Source organism: Maylandia zebra, linkage group LG20, assembly GCF_041146795.1.
Source record: "Maylandia zebra isolate NMK-2024a linkage group LG20, Mzebra_GT3a, whole genome shotgun sequence".
Classification (NCBI taxonomy): Eukaryota; Metazoa; Chordata; class Actinopteri; order Cichliformes; family Cichlidae; genus Maylandia; species Maylandia zebra.
In genome coordinates, this window is record NC_135186.1 from 34185190 (window position 1) to 34208104 (window position 22915).

At 41.2% G+C, this 22915-nt stretch overlaps 1 protein-coding gene across 1 annotated transcript in view; it reads right to left on the minus strand.

Annotated features, from left to right (window-relative positions):
• Positions 1 to 9183: 9183 nt before the first annotated feature.
• The window catches only part of cacna1fb (calcium channel, voltage-dependent, L type, alpha 1F subunit), a 52224-nt gene continuing 38492 nt past the window's right edge, over positions 9184 to 22915 (minus strand). Inside the window, exons 35-51 of the mRNA XM_012923818.3 lie at positions 19200 to 19291; positions 17980 to 18139; positions 17540 to 17667; positions 16922 to 17018; positions 16717 to 16819; positions 15981 to 16082; positions 15759 to 15889; positions 14553 to 14684; positions 14386 to 14440; positions 14037 to 14256; positions 13077 to 13184; positions 12837 to 12973; positions 12649 to 12761; positions 12378 to 12576; positions 12231 to 12293; positions 11411 to 11511; positions 9184 to 11325 (exon numbers count right to left, since the gene is read on the minus strand). Coding sequence (XP_012779272.1) covers positions 11062 to 11325; positions 11411 to 11511; positions 12231 to 12293; positions 12378 to 12576; positions 12649 to 12761; positions 12837 to 12973; positions 13077 to 13184; positions 14037 to 14256; positions 14386 to 14440; positions 14553 to 14684; positions 15759 to 15889; positions 15981 to 16082; positions 16717 to 16819; positions 16922 to 17018; positions 17540 to 17667; positions 17980 to 18139; positions 19200 to 19291 — 2205 coding nt within the window. The 3' untranslated portion in view covers positions 9184 to 11061. The remainder of the gene's footprint in view (positions 11326 to 11410; positions 11512 to 12230; positions 12294 to 12377; positions 12577 to 12648; positions 12762 to 12836; positions 12974 to 13076; positions 13185 to 14036; positions 14257 to 14385; positions 14441 to 14552; positions 14685 to 15758; positions 15890 to 15980; positions 16083 to 16716; positions 16820 to 16921; positions 17019 to 17539; positions 17668 to 17979; positions 18140 to 19199; positions 19292 to 22915) is intronic.

Below are 22915 nucleotides of genomic sequence, written 5' to 3' on the forward strand. Positions count from 1 at the left end.
GTGGAGGGGCCGGGACTGTCCACGACATCATTTTATTTACTATAAAAAAACAAGAACAAAGAAACATTTCAGATTAAAAAAAACAAACATTAAATATGATTATTAAAAAAAAAAGATTTATTTTATTAAATTAAAAATTTAGCTTTTATTTCTTGGAGGGGGGGGATTGCGTCATCACGGTAGAAGGTGGTGGTGACGTGCTTGTGATCATGTGACCCAATACGTGACGTATAAATGTAATCTGTAACGCAGATTTATATTTTTATAACATTAAAACAAAAACCTCAGCTCATAATTTGATTTAACAGTTAATTCAAATAAACATTTAATGCTTACACAATTTAGGAACCAATATATGTTACAAATACAAGTAGATCTTAATCCTGAATCATTCAGTGGCTTTAATTCAATTTTTGTCAAAGTTTAAAGCCAAATTTCTGACAGACATTCGTATTGCAGTGGCATTCATCCTGGTCCCTCTGTGCCTGTGGGAGCACTCCTATACAAATGTTCCAAAATGAAATTCAGAGTAGACAAGGAACTGTTCCCATCAGTATCCACATGTAGACTGAGGTATAAACAACATCTTTGACTGCATTATGGAGTTTCGATACAACAATAACTACTAATAATTATTTGATGCTAGCCACCTGATCACTTTTGGTTTTATGATACTGCAGCCATCCTGGTGTCAGTCAGAAGTCATGTGAGTCTGATAATGACCACAGTTAACAAAAATGAACATTGTGCTGTATTCAGGAGTACTTTAAGCTAGGACTGATTTTATTCATACCATAGTCCGTGAGAGTCTAGGTCTATTTTCTCAGTCTACCAAGAAACTGCAAATATGAAGTCTTCTTTCATTTTTGCAGTTACTGGAGTCGCCCCCTGGTGGTCATTAAAAAGAATAAGACCCTGCCACTCAGAGGTCATTATGATTAACATCATCACTTGTTGATTTGTTGAGAGATTGCATTAAGCTAGACGACTGAAGTTCAAAAACATTTAGGTCACTTCAGTAAGTCGGTGCTTTTGAAAGATAGTTATATTTTTAAGTTAAAGTAACATTGATTGCATTTAGTGGAATGATTCATTTAAAAAAATTGGCTCTTTATAAACTTCATTAACAACAACCATTTGCAAAAAATCATGTTCCTTTAATAAACTGTTGTACTCGTTTCCCTAAAACATGAAGAATTGTCGTGTGTCAAGACTTTTGCACAGCACAGTATCTTAAACAACCGTCACCCTGGTGTTCCAGCAGTACTCATCATGCAAAGTCACTGTTTAATCAATAAATAAAACCTCTAACAATCAGCACAGCTGGAAAGTGTGGTGCCGATTAAAGACACCACTTATGACTTCCTGCTATGGTGTGCACTACGCCCTTCACAGAAGAGAAGACACAGGCTTTAACCCGACCTGGTGCGTGCTGACCAAGAAGACAAGAAGTCTGCAAGAACCAAATGGTGCTGCTCATGAAGGGAGTAGTGTGTACAGGTGGTATGCTGTATTCATTTTATTCATTTTGAGGGGGAAGTTTTTACTGCATGGAGCTGTTGACCATGACGTCATAATTAAACCCATAAATGCTGATGTGCCAGACACTCATCAGTGTGTGCAAGCATCTCTGGTTAGCATTTTAACTCACTGGATTTGAATAAAAACAAACAAACAAACAAACAAACAAAAAAACCCCTAAAACACTACGTACTCCCCTAAAGATATTACATAAAAATCACCTGTGAATTTAACGTCATATTAGCTCAAACATACTTTTCTGTCAAAACAAGGGCTTTTCAAAGTGACCCCAAATCTCAGAGTGGCAGTTTTTAAGTCAAAGGACAAACAATAAATTCTTGTAGCAATTAGCAGCATCATTTCAAACAGACTTGCAGGTGTGTCAGGATGGCACAGATCAGACAAATGAGTTGGAGAACACACCCAGCCCTTATATGACCTCCCCGCCCCTTCCCCTTCTCAAGATAATTTGGGCTGAAGTGACTCTAAAGAGGTAAAACCTCCAGCTGTTCCTAGATATGGTGGTTTATAGGCTTTATAAATACAGGAGAAGGTTTAAAGTGAAACAGATAAAGAGTAGAAAACATTTAAAACAACCAATCACACGCATATCTGCCAATGAGGAACCTGGAAGGTGGGGTTTTACGTGTGGTCATGTGGTATCCCTGGCAGAGGGAAGATTATGTCATGGCTTTCAGGTGGCACAGGTTTCCCTGACCTTTGTGCAACAATGGCAACAGGCTATGTCTGCTGGTTTGGTGTGTGTGTCATGGAAATGGCAACAGATGGAAATGGGCTGTTAATTCTGTTTGAATCAAATGAGCTAGCTGAGCTCCAGTTAGGGCTGAAAGACGGATTTTGAGTGAGTGATCCTTTCCATCCTTCCATCCTTCCTTCCTTCCTTCCTTCTTTCAACTGGAGCTCATCCTTCAGTCAGCCAGCAGAGGGAGCTCAGACCACATCAGACTGGGTCAGACCTGTCACTCCACACAGGTAGGTACAATAGTGACACATTTTGTTTCACAGGTAGGCCCTTGTAATATTTTATGCTACATGTTTTTGTAATGTTATTTTACAGTGGTGGGTTTTGATCCTTTGTAACAAACCCAACCTTCAAACAGAGTTTGGGCTTTTTCAAGATAAGATTGGGAAACTCTGAAGGATCTCAGTAATATGCATGTCTCTAACACAGACTGGGCAGTTGAAAAAATTCAGTCTGCATTTCATCCATACATTTGATGTCAAGACAACACTTGGAAGCTACTTTTCTGATGAGAATAAAAATATAAATTTATACTGCAGCATCCCCTATTTTAGCTGTGAGTTTATGCATCTCTTCGTTTAACCACCAGGGTTGCTTCCAGGATTTTAGTGGGTGGGGGACCAAAAAGCATTCAAGGGGGAAACTCACTGAAAGCTCCAGGAGTTCTAAGGCACACAGCTCCTTATTCTATCAACACGCATTGAGAAAAATGTTTGCCCTGTAACAATACGGTGACCACACTAAAACACATTTAACACAAGATAATGGAGGTGACCAAAATGCAGTTTAGTTGCAACAATAAATACATCAGATTTCATTTAATATAGTCTGTACCTGCCCGTGGACCGCAGGCAAAATGAACCAGTATCTGCATTTATTAAAAGGTATCTTTTTCCTGATGACAATGATGTTTCCGTGACAAATAGAAAATAAAATCAATGAAATTAAAAGTAAAAAATGTCCCACATATCCTTTGGTTTAAGTTCATTTTTACAACATGTTTTTGAAGCAGTGGACAAAGCCACTCTGAGAATTAACATACACCTATATTATTTATCATCATATATTTACAAAGGTGCATTGTTCAGATTCCTTTATTAGCATCCACAGGCACAGCCATCTATCCTCACATGCATGTTTTCAAAAACAAACAAACAGATGAGCATAATGCGACTTAATGAAGAAGTAAAATAGTCATAAATAATTCACACAGCGTCAGGTAGGAGATCAAAGCCACAGTCTCTTTCTCTGAATGAGGCCTGCTGCAGGAAAGCTGCCGTGTTTATACCATGCTGTTCTGCACTTTGGGACTCGAAGCCGTGTCCAGAAGGAAGAATGACGCGAGCTGAGGCTGCAAGTCGACAAGTAAAATTGATCCAGCCGGTCTGGGTCCATCTGGGATTCACCAATCAGCCTGTTTGAATGAGAGAGTTTCTGCTCTTTACAGATAAATATTTAAACTATGACACAGAGGAAAGCAGAGTCAATATAAACACTATAATAATGAATAATTGTCCAAAATATTTAGAATACCATAAAATTTCAGCCCACACAAATATATCAACAGCAGTGATCACAAAACGGTGTATAACTGAACACAGTAGTGAGATCTTTAACCAGGTCTTCCCATTAACACCTGACCTGTCCAGAGGTTCAGTCAATGAGCTCGTCAATAGCTTCAGTGCTAACATGTTAAATGTAATGGACACTATTGCTCCCATTAAGGTGAAGGTTATCTCTGGAAGGAAAAAGTCTCCATGGAGAAACTCCACACTGGTGAAAAATGAAAAAAGAGAGTGTAGGAAAGCTGAGCGCAGATGGAGAAAAACAAACCTCCAGGTTCATTATGACATTTATAAAGAGAAACTTCACAATTATAATTTACAACTGAGGAGTGCAAGGAGGTCCTACTTCTCTGACATCATCACCAAAAACAGTCATAATGCTCGGGTCGTATTTGCTACAGTTGACAGGCTAACAAACCCTCCTGTGCCAGTGGCAGCTGAATTTCGACAATGGCCTGCAATGACTTTGCCAAATTCTTCACAGAAAAAATCCAAAGACAAGCAGTTGGTACATCAACAGCAGATCCAGTATGTGTACTGTGTCCACCGAAAAACTGTTTAAACACCATGAAACAGTTTCAACCTATTAACAGCAAAGACCTGGAGGACATCTTAGGTCAACCGAACTCCTCCTCCTGCTGTTTAGATGTCCTAACAAGTTTTTTCAAAAAGGTCTCAAAGACTTTGGAGTCAGACCTGTTACAGATCGTCAACTTTTCTTTAATGTCAGGTGTGTTTCCAGAACCACTAAAAACTGCTGTAATTAAACCTATACTGAAAAAGGACAATCTTGACAAGACACAAATGAACAACTACAGGCCGATCTCAAATGTCCAATTTTTAAGTGAGATCATTGAAAAAGCAGTTTCTCAACAGCTCAATTACTTCTTAAAACAGAATAACTAAATGTATTCTGTTTTAACTAAAAGTAAAATGATTTTAAAATAGATTCTATATTCATTTGGAAGCCAGTGTAAGGAGGTCAGAACCAGATTAATATGTTCAAATTTTCTTTTACCAGTTAAAAACTGTGCTGCAGCATTCTGCACCAGTTGCAGGCGTGACAGAATGGCCTGGCCAGCCCCTGTTAAAAGGGATTTGCAGTAATCCAAGTGTGAGGTTATAAAAGCATGGATGACAGTTTCCAAGTCGCGCCTGGGGAAAAAAAGGCTTAACCTTCGACAGACGTCTGAGGTAATAGAATGAAGATTTGAGCACTCCTTTTTCGTGGCCATCAAAACTAGATGCAGTGTCGATTTTTACCCCAAGATTAGTAAGGGTGAGGGGTCAGAACAGCAAAGTCAACATCTGGTGTACCAGAGGAACAATTGGGACTGAAAAAAAAGAGATATAATGAAAACAGTAGTGGTCCAAGAATAGATCCCTGCGGTACACCCCATGGCAGAGTGGCCGCAGAAGCCGAACCCAAATTAACACAAAAGCTCCTGCTAGAGAGATATGATTACCAAACACATTCCACCATCTGACCCTTAACACACGTGACCTCTTGTATATGACATTTTCTATTAATCAGTGATCATATCCTTTGTATTAGTTAGACTGAAGACGAGACTCATCGCATTATTTAAGAAAATTATTCAGGACTGGGACACGATTGTTCTCATTATCCTAATGATGCTCTGACACACATTTGTGTAGAGGATAAATAATAAGGGAGAGAGCACACGTCCCTGTGGACATCAGACTGGATCTTATTATAATACAAGAAAATCTATCTGTCCACAGACGACTCCTATGTGATCAGGAGTTGAGCAATCACATTAATATCAAATATTATCAGGTCATCACGTTGCCTGGCAAACACCTACCAACAATTGATCTGTTTGTAGTTTATGAACCTATTCCACCTTTAAGCAGGGTATCGTTTTCATTTCGCCACAAAAACATCTTGGTAAATATTAAATATACTTACTTTGGATATCAGTATCAGAATTACATCACATCAACTAACACAGTCTTTATTCGTGGACTGTAGCGTGGCCATGTGTGCACTAGTTAGTTAAAGTGTCAAGAATCCACAAGAATTTTATTTAGGTTGAAATGTTTTAAGAGTCTAACTTAAACTAGAAATGAAAGTATGAGGCCAAATTTCACTGAAGGCTGAACAAAACTAGCAAAAGCAGTTTCCTTTTTTTTTTTTTTTTTACAAAGTTATAAACTTCCTGGTACCGGCTGAACTCCTCTGACTGTAGTTTCTTACCTACGGTGGTCCCTAGAGACAAAGCACTTACAAATTCCAAAACACATGCAAACTCTGAAACACAACGGAAGTGCTCCAGGACGCTAACACAAACACTAAATCCTGCTTTTCTGGTGCTGTTTTGTAGCAGTGTGTACACCTGAGACTGTCACCTGTCTGTCTGTCCTGCACTCTCTCTCTGTTTCTTTCTCTCTGATTGTGGAATAAAAGTATGAACATGTGTTTATAAGTTACACTTGTGTTTGAATCCTGCAGCTTATCACACATTTGATTTCCATGTGTGACAACTGCAAGTGTCCAGAGTGAGGACAGACTGAGGGACACACTGCTGCACATCATCTGTGAGGCTTTGCACCCCTGATGATCCACCAGGACAAACTCAGCAGTGTGTGAGGAAGAGGAGGAGGAAGAGCCAGCAGCAGCTGACAGATGGAGAGAATAGACAGACTGTTCCCTGTTTGTGAAGGACTGCTAGGAAAGTTTAAAATAACTAATTGTCTGTCCTGAATCAGTCTTATTAGGTAATGTTCAAATAATGTTATCATCCCAGTGTTTTCAGTGTGGGAGAAAGTACTCAGGGCCTTCAAGTTACACACTATGAAAGGCAGCAACAAGTTTAATGTTTAGAAACCTAAAGTCTGTATCAGCAGCAGAATGGAGCTAAAAATAAATGTTTGTTTCAGTTCTATGAAGCTTTGAGGATTTTGGATCAGTAGCACTGCTGTGTTTGTTGCATCATATTGCTGTAACTGTTTATATGCTTTATATATTCTGAGCTAAGTTGATCTATAGTGTTACATCATATTCTATAAGGATGTTATGTGTTTGTAGACTTTCTGCCCAGTTTGACCCATTTAGCAGACGTCAGCCTGTTTAAGGCTCTGATGTCTATTCTGTATGACTTAAAGCAGTTATGACATGGTCTGATTTTCTCACCCAATAAAGGAATATTTAATATATCAGTCTACTCTTCATTCTATCAGAAACAGTTTTCACAGCTTGTACATTTTCTTTTTATACATATATGTAAGCAATGAGCCAAATGTAATGTAATGCCAACATATTAAACAAACAATATTTGTCTGTTATGTATAATACATCTATACACTGTCAAAGATACTTGTCTTTGAGTGAAGATTTAAGGTGATAGGTAATATAAATAAATGCAACTTGAATCTTTGACCCAGAGTTCAAGCTCACTGCTGTAATATATCCTGTAATATATATATATATATATATATATATATATATATATATATATATATATATTTTTTTTTCATTACCACAGTGAGATGACTTTAGTCTCATGAACAACATTAGCTAATTGTTATTTACTAGCTAATATTAGTTAGTATCAGTTCAGTACAGAAATGAAGCCCAACAATCATGTTTTACAGTCCCATGGTCTCAGCCTCAGATGCTCAGCTAATCAAAGTTATGTCATAAAAAATGAATGACCAACAAAACATTTTCTCTCCTTCATTTCTGTCAAACAATGCTGCATGAAACGTTTCTCGCGGTTAGTATCATGGTTGCTAGGCAACCTGAACAGCGCGACGGAGGCTAGACCGTCCCATTTCACAAGCCTCTCACTTCCGCACTTCTCGTACTACGTACTACGCACCGTACGTAGTACGCGTAGTGCGCGTACTTCAAGCGTGCGGTCTCTTAATTGGGACACAGCCCCTGATTTGGGACACAGCCCATGTGTTTGCAACAAACTTGCCGTTTATTTTGCAAATCGAGCTCAACACTGCCCCTAGCGTCCTGCAGCACTTCTGTTGTGTTTTGGAGTTTGTAAGTGTTTTGGAGTTTGTTCATGCTTTGTCTCTAGGGGCCACCGTACTTACCAGATACTTTCGCATTGAATAATTTGCAGAAAAATGTTAGATATAGATTGTTGTACATCCTGCTGTATATGTTCTGCATTTTTATATGCTGTGAGTTTGCATGAGTGCCAACTGGGTCAAGTCTCTCTCGAATAAGATAAAACAAGTTGTTTTAAGTGTGCTGTCTTACAGTATTGTGCACTGGGTATGAATATTAACACAGAAGAGTCCGGCAGTAGGTTGTTTTCAGTCTTTATTTGAGGTAAATGAAGGTTCAGACAGAGCTGTTTCTCAGCTGAACATGGTAGTTTAATGTCTGAGGGCGTTGTGAGGAGAAAATCCAGGTGTGGAATTAAAAGCCCTTAACTGCTGGGAAACTGTGCAAACTGTTGGAAAGAAAAAAGAATGGAAAAAAAGAGAAAAAGACGAAAACACAAAAGTTCAGAAGAGACATAAACACCACTGGACTTCTGGCCGGCACGAATGAAACGGAAATCCCGTCCTTTCTGTGAAAGTCAATAAAAAATATCAAACATCTGAAATAAGAAAAGCTGAATACATCAAACAAACACACTCCTGACAAATAAAAAAACAAACAAAAGCAAAGTCTTTTCAGGTCTTTGTGTGTAGATAAGACTTTCATTAAAACACGTTAATGAAACATGAGAAATAAAATGTTCCCCACAGCTGTACGAATCACAGAGCACATCCTTCAACAGCAACATCAAACACATCAACAGTCCTGATACAAAACCTGTGACTGTGAAAACTAAATGAAGCTCAGCTTATGCTCCACTTATTTATGCTTCTTCATCACAAGCGTCTCGTTCCCAGCCTCAGTCACATTTTCCTTACTCACTGCACAAACCTATCAATGGAAGTTCAAGGATACCTCTCCTTTGACTTTGACACATTAAATTTTAAACTTTTTCCCTTAATTCTTCCATATTTATAATTTTACTTCAATTCCTCTTTTCTTAAATTCATGTTTACAAAAACATACAAATGGATTATTAATTACACTGACATATAGGTGGAGTTTTGACATGAGCACTTGGAAAAATAAATAAATGCTATGGAAGAAAACAATGTTTTTATTTCTGCATCTTCTGAAGAAAAAATTATTCTGCCACGAGAACTTTTTTGATCAACAATTTCAGCAAAATGTTAAAAGATTTATCCAGTTTATACGTTAACCTCTTCTTTCTGCTATCATTCAAATGATTAAATCATCTGCTAACAAGATGGGAACACAGCTAGCTCGTATTCATTTGCTTCAGTTGCTTTATTTTTATTAGCATTATTGTGTTACTGCATAAACCTTGCCTTCTCATTACCAGCTCATCGGCTTCATTCAGAGACTGCATTAGAGTAGCTTTATCAATACTGGCCATTTTTAAGTGCCTTAAGCCTTAAGCCTAAAGAGGGGCAGCACCAGTGCTGGTGAACTGTACTGCCGCTAATTGTTTGGTGTGTCTGTTGTTTAAAGATATCCGTGAAGTTACACGGATTAAACTTTATCTGACTGTGACATTATATAACATAAACTAAAGACAGAAAGTAAAGACAAGCAAAGGTACTGAGTATTAGCTAGCGCTAAACTAAATCTGTACGCAACCGTTAGTGGTTAGCAGAAGTCAGCACTTAGCTTAGCTACCCAGCAACTTGCTAATCTTTATTAAATTATGACATGTATTATAGAGTTTTATAAGTATATAGTAAGTATACATGATAGTGGTTGTATAATTTAGTGTCTGACAAAGTATTACATGCCAATTTTTTATCAGAAGTTCCAGTTTGCATTTTAGGCTAACAACAGCATAATGCTAATTCTTAATCAGCTGGTTAACTATGGTATTAAATGTATCTGAACTCATAACCTTTTGTGTATTTTCTGTGTCTAAATGTAACATAAAATGCTGAGGTGCTTTGCAGTTGTCAATAGCTAAAACCTTTGTGATAAAATAATAGTAAAAATTATATTATTAACATTCATTTATATTCTCTTTTGCTAGTTTACTCACAATTTAGTTAAAATAGCATTTAAGTCTGACAAAAAACATTTAAAAAATGTATTCGTGTTATGTCACTAAAATTGTATCATATTCAAATTTTATCCTTCTAATGTCCACCAGGGTATAGAAGTATTACCCTATGGCTCTCTTAAATTATCATTACATACGTTCCTGATGGGTTTAAAGTAAAAAATGATATTGCAACAGGGTAGTCATTAATGCTCTGCTTGGCTTGCTTCAAGGCAAGTGGACGATGTCATTGAGGCTCTGTTCATCTTTCATTTACAGTCTATGGCTCTACATCGCACACCACTCCAACTGTCATGTGAAAAACTGCCTGCAGTCATTGAAACAATATGTAATAAGTATAATATCAGGACTTGTGTTTGGTTTCCTCTCATTTTACTACAGCACATTTTATCAGCAATACATATTTTCCATGCTCGCTGGCATTGGATCACTTTGAGCTGGCGGCGACGTTTTGGACAAACAGGTTGCAAAAGTGAAAAGTTTTATTTCTACTTTGTTGTTTGAGTCACTGGCACACATCTGAATTGATGCAGAGTGAACTGGAGTAAACCTGTTTAACCTTTTAAACCTTTAGAGAGACTTTGTCTCCGAAAAGGCCACCAAAAAATTCCCGGAGTCACCGGAAGCTGCTGTGTTGTCTGCCTAGGCCCTCCTGCCCCTCAGCTAGTCAGTGACTTGAGTGTTGGCAGGAGTCGCCTCTCAAGTCAACATTTTCTTTTTTTAAAAAAACCCTCATGTCCCTCTTTGTTTCTCATCTCATCCTTCTTTTTCTATTTTCCCACTTGCTTTCATTGTTTTCCTAACTTGTGACATTTTTAACCCTTTCTTAACATTTGTTCTTCCTTCCCTTCTTCCATTTGTCCTTTGTATCCAGATTTCCATCCTTTTTTATTTTCTTCCTTCTCCCTTGATTTCGTTCCTTCTCCCGATCCCTCCATACTCTTCATCCATCCTTCAACAGTGACCTCGATCTCTCCTCATTCACCAAAACTTTAAATTAACTACTCCCCGACTCCTTCCTCTAACTGGTTTGGTGTCCTGGAAGTCACATTCTAAACATGGCTCCTGCTGATTGCAAATGTCCCATCTCCATCTTTATCCTGATTGGTCCAGAGCCTCAGAATGATGTCACACAGGTCATCTCATCAGCCAGCTCATCCTCGTCATGGCCTGTCCTGATTGGCTCCTCATCGCTATAGAGCGCAGCTTGGTCGCTGGCAGCGTTGCTGAGAAAGCTGTGGCTCCCTGAGCCAAGAAGGTCGCTGGCAGCCGACTCCATCTCATCCACTGTCATGTGGCACGCGTCAGCGATCTCCCTCTTCGCAAATGCCACAAACTTTGGATCTCGAGCGTAAAGACCGAGGCCCTCTGAGATCAGAACCTGCGCGGAGATTAACACAACCGGGATAAATCGCTGATTCTGGACACAGAAACTGATCAGAGATCAATCAGCAGTCAGTTCTTACCGCCTCCACCAGACTGTCAGCTGACCCTCTTTTCTCAGTGAACGGTGCTCCAAGGTGAGAGGGGACTCTGAGGGTTGTGTACGCCCTGTATGGGGGTGGAGCTGCAACACAATCACGTGACACATTCAGACACGGAGCGTGACCACAGGCCGTGGACACAAACTGGCCTGGAGGCCTGCTCCCTACCCAAGAGTATGCACACAGTTTGATGGCACAAACGCACAAAGAATCTAACTACAGCACTGACTTTGGATGTTACATCTCTGCAGTTACAGCACAGCAGATACACCTGTGCAACCTGCTGTACATGTGAGCGTTCTTTAGAGAAACGTTATTGATCAAGTCGGTAAATTTCTAATATCCTTAAAAATGACAAAAAGAGGCCGTTCTTTTTGTCAGGGGTCTACGTGTAGTGTCAAATAATCTTAAAATTTTGATGCACCTTTTCCCTCCACAAATGATATCAAAGGGCACAGACGGTTTCCCTCTGTGCCCACTCTGGTCCTCCGCTGCTCCACCACTATGTGTCCTCTGAACTTGGGCCAGCAGCATTAGCATTCAGGCCCTGCACAGGAGGCAGGCCTGTAACTGTGCCAGAGCTGCTGTCAGTTTATGCTTTGCTGACCTGCTAACTGCATCTTTCTCCCAGAGGCTGTCTGCGGTTACTGCCAGAATAACAGTTTTCACTGCCTAATTAAAAAAGAGGAGGAGGATACATTTTCAAGTTCAACTGATTTCTGAAATTCAACCTGATGCCGCAACACTGTCTAGAGTTTGTGTGTAAAAACTATCTTAGTGTGCATTTGTTCGTCCCTCTTACCTGATGTCCCCGCAGGGCCGCCGTACCAGGCTGGTCTGGGTGCCGCACCTGTCACGCTGACACCTGATGGATGAGAAAGGTGCGACTTTAAACCACAGGAACACGTTTACAGTGCGGCTAAAATCAACAAAAATGTGGTGTCCTCACCTCTTCCTGCTCCTGCCTTCTTTATTTCACCCGCAGGTCCTCCTCCTCCTCCCCAGGGTGGGCTTCCTTCCTCCTCCACCAGGATTAGAGGAGCATAGAGGAGGCGACCGCGGCGAGGGCAAGGGTTCGCCCAGGATGCCGAGGAGGCCGCCATGGAGCGACCGGAGGAGTGACGAGACTCGAAGCTGTTGAACGTTTGCTGAGGAGAGGAGAGTGTTTGATTTCACTGAAGAAGAGAGATTTGTGTGTGTGTGCTTGCTGTGTGTTTTACCTGTGTGCACGTGCGACGCGGCGGCGATGTCGGGTGGTAGGTCCCGGGGATCGGTAGGTCGTCGCTGCTGCCCTGCCTCCTCAGGCACTGGATGTTAAACGACGGCTTCCGACCTGATAAACAAAAAACTCATATGAGGTGTGATGATGCAGTTACGCTGCAGAGAGGATTCTGGGACATCGTGTCACCTGTGGGTGTGGCAGGAAGTAGGCGTCTTCTGGTCGTCCTCCTCCCCTCGCTGTAGCCATTACCATAGCTACTGTTGGTATAGGAGGCGTGGCCATCGTAATGGTCTCTGTACAGAGGAGGCTCATCAGGATAATGTCTGCAAACACACAAAGGAAAATGAATCGGTCTTCCACTATGTCGATGTGTGCCCTCCAGAAATGTCAGTCGCCTCTGAGGGTGACATCAAAGCTAACGTGTACCTTTCTCTGGAGGTGATGCTGTCATTGTCTTCTTCTCTGCTGTAGTAACCCTGCTCGCCACAAGCCTCCATGTCTCCGTTCCTCCACAATCTGTCCCGTGAGTCCCTTCTACAGGTCACAGAAAGTGTCAAATTAAGTCAGGTTATTTAGAAGCATAATTAAAAACATTTAACTGTACAGCTCATAGAATAAAATGAGATAACATTAGAGCAACACAACATATTAAAATACACAAAAAGAGTAAAACCATAGAAGTAGAAAGCAGCCAGAATAAATAAAGATACTGATGGCTGCCAGTACTACCCCTCACCTCCTTCTTGAGTTATTGCCTTCACAAGATCTTCAGAAAACTTGACCTCTGACCTTGAGCTCAACGTCACACTTAAAGTGCACTTATGGTATCAGTTTGAAAATCCTACGTCGCCTCATTCTCGTGTTCACGCAGCTGGGTGTCCACGCTGTCCCGCGCAGTGATGACAACATCCCATCAGCCTTTTACAGCTGAGGCATAAAAATGGGTTAAAACTTTTGGTTTTGTTGAGGTCCTGAAGGGAAGGTGCAGTTTATTCCACTATGTAGGGGCTTTTGCCATAAAGACTCCATCAGCTCTGTGAGCTATAATGTGGACCTTAGGTCAGGTTAGGAGCATCTGCTCAGCAGACCTCAGTGGGAGTGTGCAAAGTTAAAGGATGAGAGAGGTGAGGAGGTCACAACCCACAGGAGAAAGCCAATATGGTAAATTTGTAGTCTTGCTTGCATGAGCCAGTTGAGAGTGCAGCAGTGACCAAGCAGTGACAGACGACACTTGAAGGAAAACTGATCTCAATTCTCTCTAAAGGGTTTCTTATTGATCTGTAAGGGGCTGGGGCTGCCACCACCTGGAGGGGGGGGGACTGTAATTGGCTGTCACACCTGTAAATGCCACGTTTCCTTAGTGGTTTCCGTTGTGTGACCACCTACCTTCGTTTGGAGTATGACGGTCTTTTGTGGCCGTGGTCCAGCAGGCCGTTCTTCACGGATGAGCGGCGGTAGGGATGTCGATTAATGGATGACCTCACGCTGTCTCCCCAGCGAAGATGTTCGTCGTGATCGCTGCCGTTTGCCATCTTGGTGAGAGACCCGACCCGGTGTATCAGACCTCCGTTAGAGACGCTGCCGTCACCCACAACACCGCCCTGACCTGCAAAAGAAGGTGAGGTTGACACACTAAGTGTCATGTAATCACAACTGTTTTCCTCATTTACATTTTAAATCCTTTTGTGTTGTTACATGATGCAGCCTGATGATAACGAATTAACTGGTCATTTACCAGTAGGTGTCAGTAAAGAGCCACGTCGATCTTTCTCTGCATAACCATTTTCAGCCTGCAGGCAAAATACAAACTTAATCTCTTTTAAAGGCCCATTCAAGTATTTTCTAAAAAGAAAAAGTTGAGAAGTTTGTCAGACGCTTAAGTGTGTAAATCTGAATAAAGACCTTATATGCAGAATTCTCCTCCATCTCCTCGTCCTCCATCATGGCCTCCTCCTCCTCCTCCAGGTCTTCGTTCAGAGCCAGGCGCATCTCTGGACCCAGATCCTGCAGAGTCTTCAGACCAGCTTTACAGAGCTACACGGAAACACAAAAAAAAATGCATGAAGACATACTTGTTGTAACAGCATCATACACAAATACACATCCCAGTTTCTTTCCTAAAGGCATCTTTATGCTTTGGTTGGACTCTAATTCAGTTTAAGAGCTCTCAAAAGCATCACAACTGACGACCGAATTAATGAGTGACTCTGAGCACTCCTCAGGTGATGGGAGAACAGAGATGAAGGATAAAATATAAACAAACAAAAACAAGACTGGTACAGACCTCAGCTTCATCCATGGACCCTCTAAATTTTCTCTAGGAGCTTTCCCATCCATCCATCATCGTGTAATTATTCCAAATTGTGTTAGCAAGCGAAACAGGTATTCCAGATGTGCTTTCCCCAGCAACATTTTCAAGATCTTCCTGAGGTGCTCCCAGGCTTAGAGGAGCTATATAATCTCTCGGGCGACCTCTGGGTCTTCTCAAGTGTCTCCACCAAGTTGGGCATGTCTGGAAAACCTCCAAAGATGTCCAAGAGGAATTTTTATCAGTTACTCGCACCACCTGAATTTACTGAATTTCCCGGAGGAACCCACCCGAGGGATTAATAAAGTTTCATTTAATCTAATCACCTCAACTGGGTTCTTTCTATTTCAAGGAGCAGCAATTATATTCCAAGCTACCTATGGATGTCTTAGCTCCTCACCTCATCTCTAACGTTGACCGACCCACCCTACACATGAAACTCATTTCAGCCACTTTTATCCTCAGCGTTATTTTTTTAACTACCCACATCTCATGATGGTAGGTCAGTGCTGGGATGCAGATTGACTGGTAAACTGGAAACTTTGCCCTCCAGTTCAGCGCTCTCTTCAGCAGGAAATGAACATCACAAACTCTTGGGTTAATCTCATGCTTTACCTTCACATTACTCACAAACAAGACCCCAGGACATTTAAACTCTGTTGTTTGGAGCTTTGGTTTCTTCAGTCATTAAAAAAGAACAAAAACATGTTGGGTTACTGCTGCCTGTCTTATATGGCCTGATACTGTTGGTCTGCATCTTGCCGCTTTGCAGCCTTCTGTCAGTAAATAGACAGACAGACCTGGACAGCAGACTGGTTGGGTGAGTCGTTCTCTCCGGTCAGATCTCCATTTTCTTTCCTCCTCCTGAACTTCCTGAAGTAGTCTTGGATGAGGAAAGTGGCATAAAACTTCCCAACAGTTACTTCCTCCTCTGTGGATGGAGAAGAGAGAGTTCAGTCTGCAGTACTCCTGCTGAGACTTGCAGTAACAGTACTACCTCGTCGTGTGAGCAGCAAGAGTACCTTCATGTGGCGGTATGACTTCGTCCAAAAGTTTTGGCTTCATTCTCTTCCAGATCTTCTTGATGATCACCCTCAGCTCTTCGTTCTCCTGCTCAGGGATACCTGGCAAGAGTTAATCCGATAAAAGTTATGGCTAGGCTACTGTGTTTACAGGCTTGTGGCTTATTAACAGGGACCCATTTCTATTTTTGTATTGATTCAATGATTTTAAGAACTCAATAATACAGAGAAGCTAAAAGATGACCAATCAATCAATTTCACTATTTAAAATTACTGCATAACAGCATCCTTTATGAAGATACACTTTCATTTATTTAATTTAGTCTGCAAAGCAAACAGCTTCTGCAACTTTGAATTAGTCCATAGAGAGATGAAGTTTTGCTGTCACAATGCCTAAACTGCGACACAATGGTTCAGATCTGTGTCTGTTTGGTTTATTGTCACATTCCAGAAAGATTTAGGTAAGTTTATATGCAGATGAGTCTCTGATTTGTTATAAATTTGATTATCAGTTACAGAGAAGTTTCTGACTCCCTCTTAGCTGCTGCTAGTTTATAAATGCATTAGTAGCTGTCAGATAGTAAAGCTATAAAACCTAAAGGTTTTCCTGAATAATGTCAACCTTTTAATGCTGTGGCAGAAAAGGAAAGAGGAGCCATGATTTCCTGAAGTCTTTAATTTGTCCAGGATCACTCCTGTGTGTTTATAGCAGCTCCTGCAAAGACCTATCACATACCTTCGGTCTTGATTTTAAGGGCAGTGCGAACCAGAGCAAATAACGTGGCGTTGAAGGTCACCATCCCATCAGCATTCAGAGGCATGTTCATCGCTACCAGACGCTGAGATGGTTAAAAATAGCTCCCAGTTAAATTAAGTCTCTTGAATCCAAGCTTATAACCTTTTGAACAGCAGCTACAGCACACAGTGTGTGACTATTTTACCTTGCAGGCAACTCTGTGAGGACAAAGCTTCCCAAAACCCAGAGGAGGCTGAATCCTTCTCAGCATAGCAACAACGTCCAGGTGTTTTATCCGACCTCTGAGAACAAAGAACAATCAGGAATTTTATGATCATCTCTCCACCTGGAACTTTATTCACTTTTCCTCCTGATTTAGGTCAATGAACACTGGAAAAAAATAATCCACTTTTCTCCCCAACATCAAAAAGTTAGATGAAACTGCAGGGTAGTGAGCCCAGAGCATGGCTGCAGATTAAATCCCAGCTCAATTTATTATCTTTCCAGTTTCAATTTGCTTGACTGCTATGAAATTTAAATCACATGAAAACTTTTATATGTTTTGTGCGTCTGATACAGAAAAATATATGAAAGAGTATATACTGCATTTGAGAAAAAGACATTTTATGGAGTGTAATCGAGGGATCTGTGTGTGTGTGTCTGGACAACTAGTTATTTAACCAGGTGTTTTAGCAGGAGCAGGAGTTTCTATTCTCACCAAAGGAATTATTATTAACTAAAGCCAAAATAAAAAATAAATTAAAAACATGAAGATAAAAACACTAAATTATCCTGGGTATATGTGGACCACGGATCATCTTACTTGGCCTCTGGATCATATTCTGACCAGATCCTCTTGAACTCATCCAAATGATGTGGCCCCAGAATTGACCAATCACGTGTCAGGTAGTCAAAGTTGTCCATAATGACAGCAACAAACAGGTTGATAATCTGAAGCAGAAGAAACAAGTATATTCAAAGGTGTTTAGTTACATTTTAAATGCACATATATATACTCAATTGCCACTTTATTAAGCACACCTTGAACATCTGTCTTCATGCAGCTAATAATGTTCGGTGTTTAGAAATGTCAGCCGTGAATAAAATAACTTATTATCTAAATCAAAGTTAAAGGTGTCTCTAATATTTGTGCTCCTATGTGCATCAGCAGTCTGCTCATATTTTCCTTCTGATTAACTATTATGTCAGAATTTCATTAAAGATATGTGTGATTAAAAAATGTGTGTAAGTGTGTGTCCTGACCAGGAAAGCACACAGCATAAAGAAGCTGATGAAATAAACAATGGCGAAGTTGCTGCCGCAGCTGAACTCCTCCCCTGGTTCGTAGTCTGACTCGGGGTCGCAGCGTTTACCTGGAAGACTGGCTAACATGATCTCCTGCCACGCCTCACCGGTAGCACACCTGCACAAACACACACAAAAAAACTTGAAAATAATAAATTCTCAGTCCTGCCGTGGGAGAACTGCTGGTGCTTAGAAAATCTGAAAGAAGCAAAGGACCCAGAGTAGATCCCTGTGGGACACCAGGAGTGATTTAGCGAGTTTTTGAAAGAATGAAAACAGACTTGAGCACTCTTGAGCACTTGAAATGAAGGTACTGGACTTCTTTTTGGTTCGTGATGTTTCACCTCTTATGCACGAGGCTGTCCTGTGCATTCAGTGAAGAACCTCAGACACCAACCACGGAGAAGCAGAATAACATCGATCCATTCTCTTCTGCTTATCCTTGTCAGGGTTGTGGGGGGACCGGACCCTATCCCAGCTCTCTTAGGGCGAGAGGCAGGGTACACCCTGGTGTACCAGGTCACCAGTCTGTTGTAGGGCTAACACAGTGACAGACAACCATTCACACTCACGTTCACACCTGTGGTAATTTAGAGTTAACCTAACCCCACTAACTGCATGTCGTTGGAATGTGGGAAGAAGTCAGACTACCCGGGGAGAACCCACGCAAACACAGGAAGAACATGCAAACTCCACACAGAAAGACCCGGCCTGATGGTGGAATTGAACTTAGGACCTTCTTGCTGTGAGGCAACAGTGGTGGGACCAGAGGTGGTGTCTTATGGCACCATCTATCAGCCATCTATAATACAGTCTTGCAGTCCCTTCCCAGGCGATGCAGTCACCTGACCTCAACATCCCACATAATAGTGGGACGAGACAATGACTCAGAGAATTCAAACCCTGGCCAGTGTGACAGTATTGGCCCACAGTTTGCTTCACACCTTGGCTCATGGGACCCTTCACAGCTCACATGAATAATAGTGGGATTAATAGTGGGTGAAAGACTCAGTACGAGCTCCAAAATGGCAACCGCACTAGGGGCTAAATAGCTCGGGCTCAACATTAGCAGCTTAAGAAGAAGCCTCTTAGATGAGAGGTGAAATTTCTTCACAAGCCAAAAATACAAGCACTCAAGAATCTACACAGACATAAAAGCAGCAGGAGGAGCATCTGACCTGAAGAGGAGGAGAACAGCCTGAGGAAATGTCTGGAAGTTGTTGTTTCTGTTGATCTGAGTGTAATCCTGCATCGCTATCTTCCCAAATGTCTGACAAATGGAGACGAGCAGAAGAAAAAAGTCAGCAGCTTTAGCATGTCCTTATTGTGACAGGCTTCCAGTGTTGTTAACGGTGACTGTTTGGATTGAAATGAGCGGCCAATTTACAAAATATTTGACTTCAATTTCTTTCCTAACTTAAAGGGGTTGACACCCACAGAGATTTTGCAAGAATTGATTGATTGATTGATTGAATCTTTATTTTGAACATGTTGAAAAAGTATATTAAAAAAAAAAAAATAGAATTAAAAGAGACAAATGAACAAAGCAAACAAAAGGAAAACGAGCAACCACAACTCCAAATAACGTCCATGTTCAAAAAGGAGCAGGAAGAAGCATAAGCTTATTTAATCCCACCCCTTTTCCACTATCTAGTATCAATAGACTACAGAAATACCTCCTTGTAATTACATTATATGTGGGTTATATGTGTAAATTTTTTTTTTTTTTTTTTAATATATACACATATATGTTTCTATCTATCCATACCTACGTATATACACACATACGCACATATACACATTTTCAATAACCCCATTAACACCTGAAGGATACACAACCTACAATTTTATATATATTTAATATATACACACATACACACATATATATATATATATGTATATATATGTGTGTATGTGTGTATATATTTAATATATACACACATACACACATATATATATATATATATATATATATATATATATATATATATATATATATATATATATATATATATATATATATATATATATATATAACAGCACCACCAAGGCTGGAGACGGAGCAATACTGGAAGAGCATATGGGAGAAGGATGCAACCCATAACGGCAATGCTCAGTGGCTAGAGGATCTGAGGGCAGACCACAGCGACCTCCCTGAACAGGGTCCAGTAACCATCACAGTGGCAGATATCCAAGAAAGGGTCTCCAGTATGAAGAGTTGGACAGCACCAGGGCCCGACATGGTTCACGCCTACTGGCTGAAGAAGCTGACTGCACTCCACGAGCGTCTGGCAGCACAAATGAACCAGCTGCTAGTTAACGAGAGACACCCGGAATGGCTAACTGAAGGCCGGACGGTCCTGATCCCCAAGGACCCCAAGAAGGGACCGGTCCCCTCCAACTACCGACCAATAACCTGCCTCAGTACTACATGGAAGCTCCTGTCAGGCATCATATCGGCTAAGATGAACAGGCACATGGGTCAATACATGAGCGGGACACAGAAAGGAATTGGCAAGAATACCAGAGGTGCAAAACACCAGCTACTGGTAGACAGAACAATCAGCCGAGACTGCAAGACCAGACTGACCAACCTGTGCACTGCCTGGATTGATTACAAGAAGGCCTATGACTCAATGCCCCACAGCTGGATACTGGAATGCCTAGAATTGTACAAGATCAATGGGACCCTAAGAGCCTTCATCAGGAACTCAATGGGGATGTGGCGTACAACACTAGAGGCCAACTCCAAGCCCATAGCACAAGTTACCATCAAGTGCGGGATCTACCAAGGAGATGCTCTGTCCCCACTGCTGTTCTGCATAGGCCTGAACCCCCTCAGTGAGATCATTAACAAGACTGGCTACGGATACCGACTACGGAACGGAGCAGTTGTCAGCCACCTCCTGTACATGGATGACATCAAGCTGTATGCCAAGAGTGAACGAGACATCGATTCACTGATCCACACTACCAGGCTATACAGCAATGACATTGGAATGTCGTTCGGACTGGAGAAGTGTAGTCGGATGGTAACAAAGAGAGGGAAGGTAGTCAGAACTGAGGGGATTGAACTACCAGAAGGCAACATTGCAGACATAGAGGACAGTTACAAGTACCTGGGGATCCCGCAGGCAAATGGGAACCATGAAGAGGCCGCTAGAAAGGCTGCAACCACCAAGTACCTGCAGAGGGTCAGGCAAGTCCTGAGGAGTCAGCTGAATGGTAAGAACAAGATCCGGGCCATCAACACATACGCCCTGCCCGTGATCAGGTACCCTGCTGGGGTAATAAGCTGGCCAAAGGAGGAGATAGAAGCCACTGACATAAAGACAAGAAAGCTCCTGACCATGCATGGAGGGTTTCACCCCAAGTCCAGCACCCTGAGGCTGTACGCTAAGCGGAAGGAAGGGGGCCGGGGACTGGTGAGTGTCAGCACCACAGTCCAGGATGAGACAAGGAACATCCAAGAATACATTGGGAAGATGGCCCCAACTGACCGAGTGCTCAGTGAATACCTCAGGCAGCAGAAACCCAAGAAAGAGGAGGGAGACGAGGAACCATCATGGAAGGACAGGCCCCTGCACGGTATGTACCACCGGCAGATAGAGGAGGTGGCTGATATCCAGAAATCCTACCAGTGGCTGGACAAAGCTGGACTGAAAGACAGCACAGAGGCACTAATCATGGCAGCACAAGAACAAGCTCTGAGCACAAGATCCATAGAGGCTGGGGTCTATCACACCAGGCAAGACCCCAGGTGCAGGCTGTGTAAAGATGCCCCAGAAACAATCCAGCACATAACAGCAGGGTGCAAGATGCTAGCAGGCAAGGCATACATGGAACGCCATAACCAAGTGGCCGGCATAGTGTACAGGAACATCTGTGCCGAGTATAACCTGGAAGTCCCGAGGTCAAAATGGGAGATGCCCCCAAGGGTGGTGGAGAATGACCGAGCTAAGATCCTGTGGGACTTCCAGATACAGACGGACAAAATGGTGGTGGCTAACCAACCGGACATAGTGGTGGTAGACAAACAGAAGAAGACGGCCGTAGTGATCGATGTAGCGGTTCCGAATGACAGCAATATCAGGAAGAAGGAACACGAGAAGCTGGAGAAATACCAAGGGCTCAGAGAAGAGCTCGAGAGGATGTGGAGGGTGAAGGTAACGGTGGTCCCCGTGGTAATCGGAGCACTAGGTGCGGTGACTCCCAAGCTAGGCGAGTGGCTCCAGCAGATCCCGGGAACAACATCGGAGATCTCTGTCCAGAAGAGCGCAGTCCTGGGAACAGCTAAGATACTGCGCAGGACCCTCAAGCTCCCAGGCCTCTGGTAGAGGACCCGAGCTTGAAGGATAAACCGCCCGCAGGGGCGTGCTGGGTGTTTTATATATATATATATATATATATATATATATATATATATATATATATATATATATATATATATATATATATATATATATATATACACACATACATACACACACATACACATATATATATATATATATATATATATATATGTGTATGTGTGTGTATGTATGTGTGTATATATATATATATATATATATATATATATATATACATACATATACACATACATATATAATATATATATATATGTATGTGTATATGTATGTATATATATATATATATATATATACACACATACATACACACACATACACATATATATATATATATATATATATATATATATATACACACATACATATACACATACATATATAATATATATATATATATATATATATATATACATACATATACACATACATATATAATATATATATATATGTATGTGTATATGTATATATATATATATATATATATATATATATATATATATATATATATATATATATATATA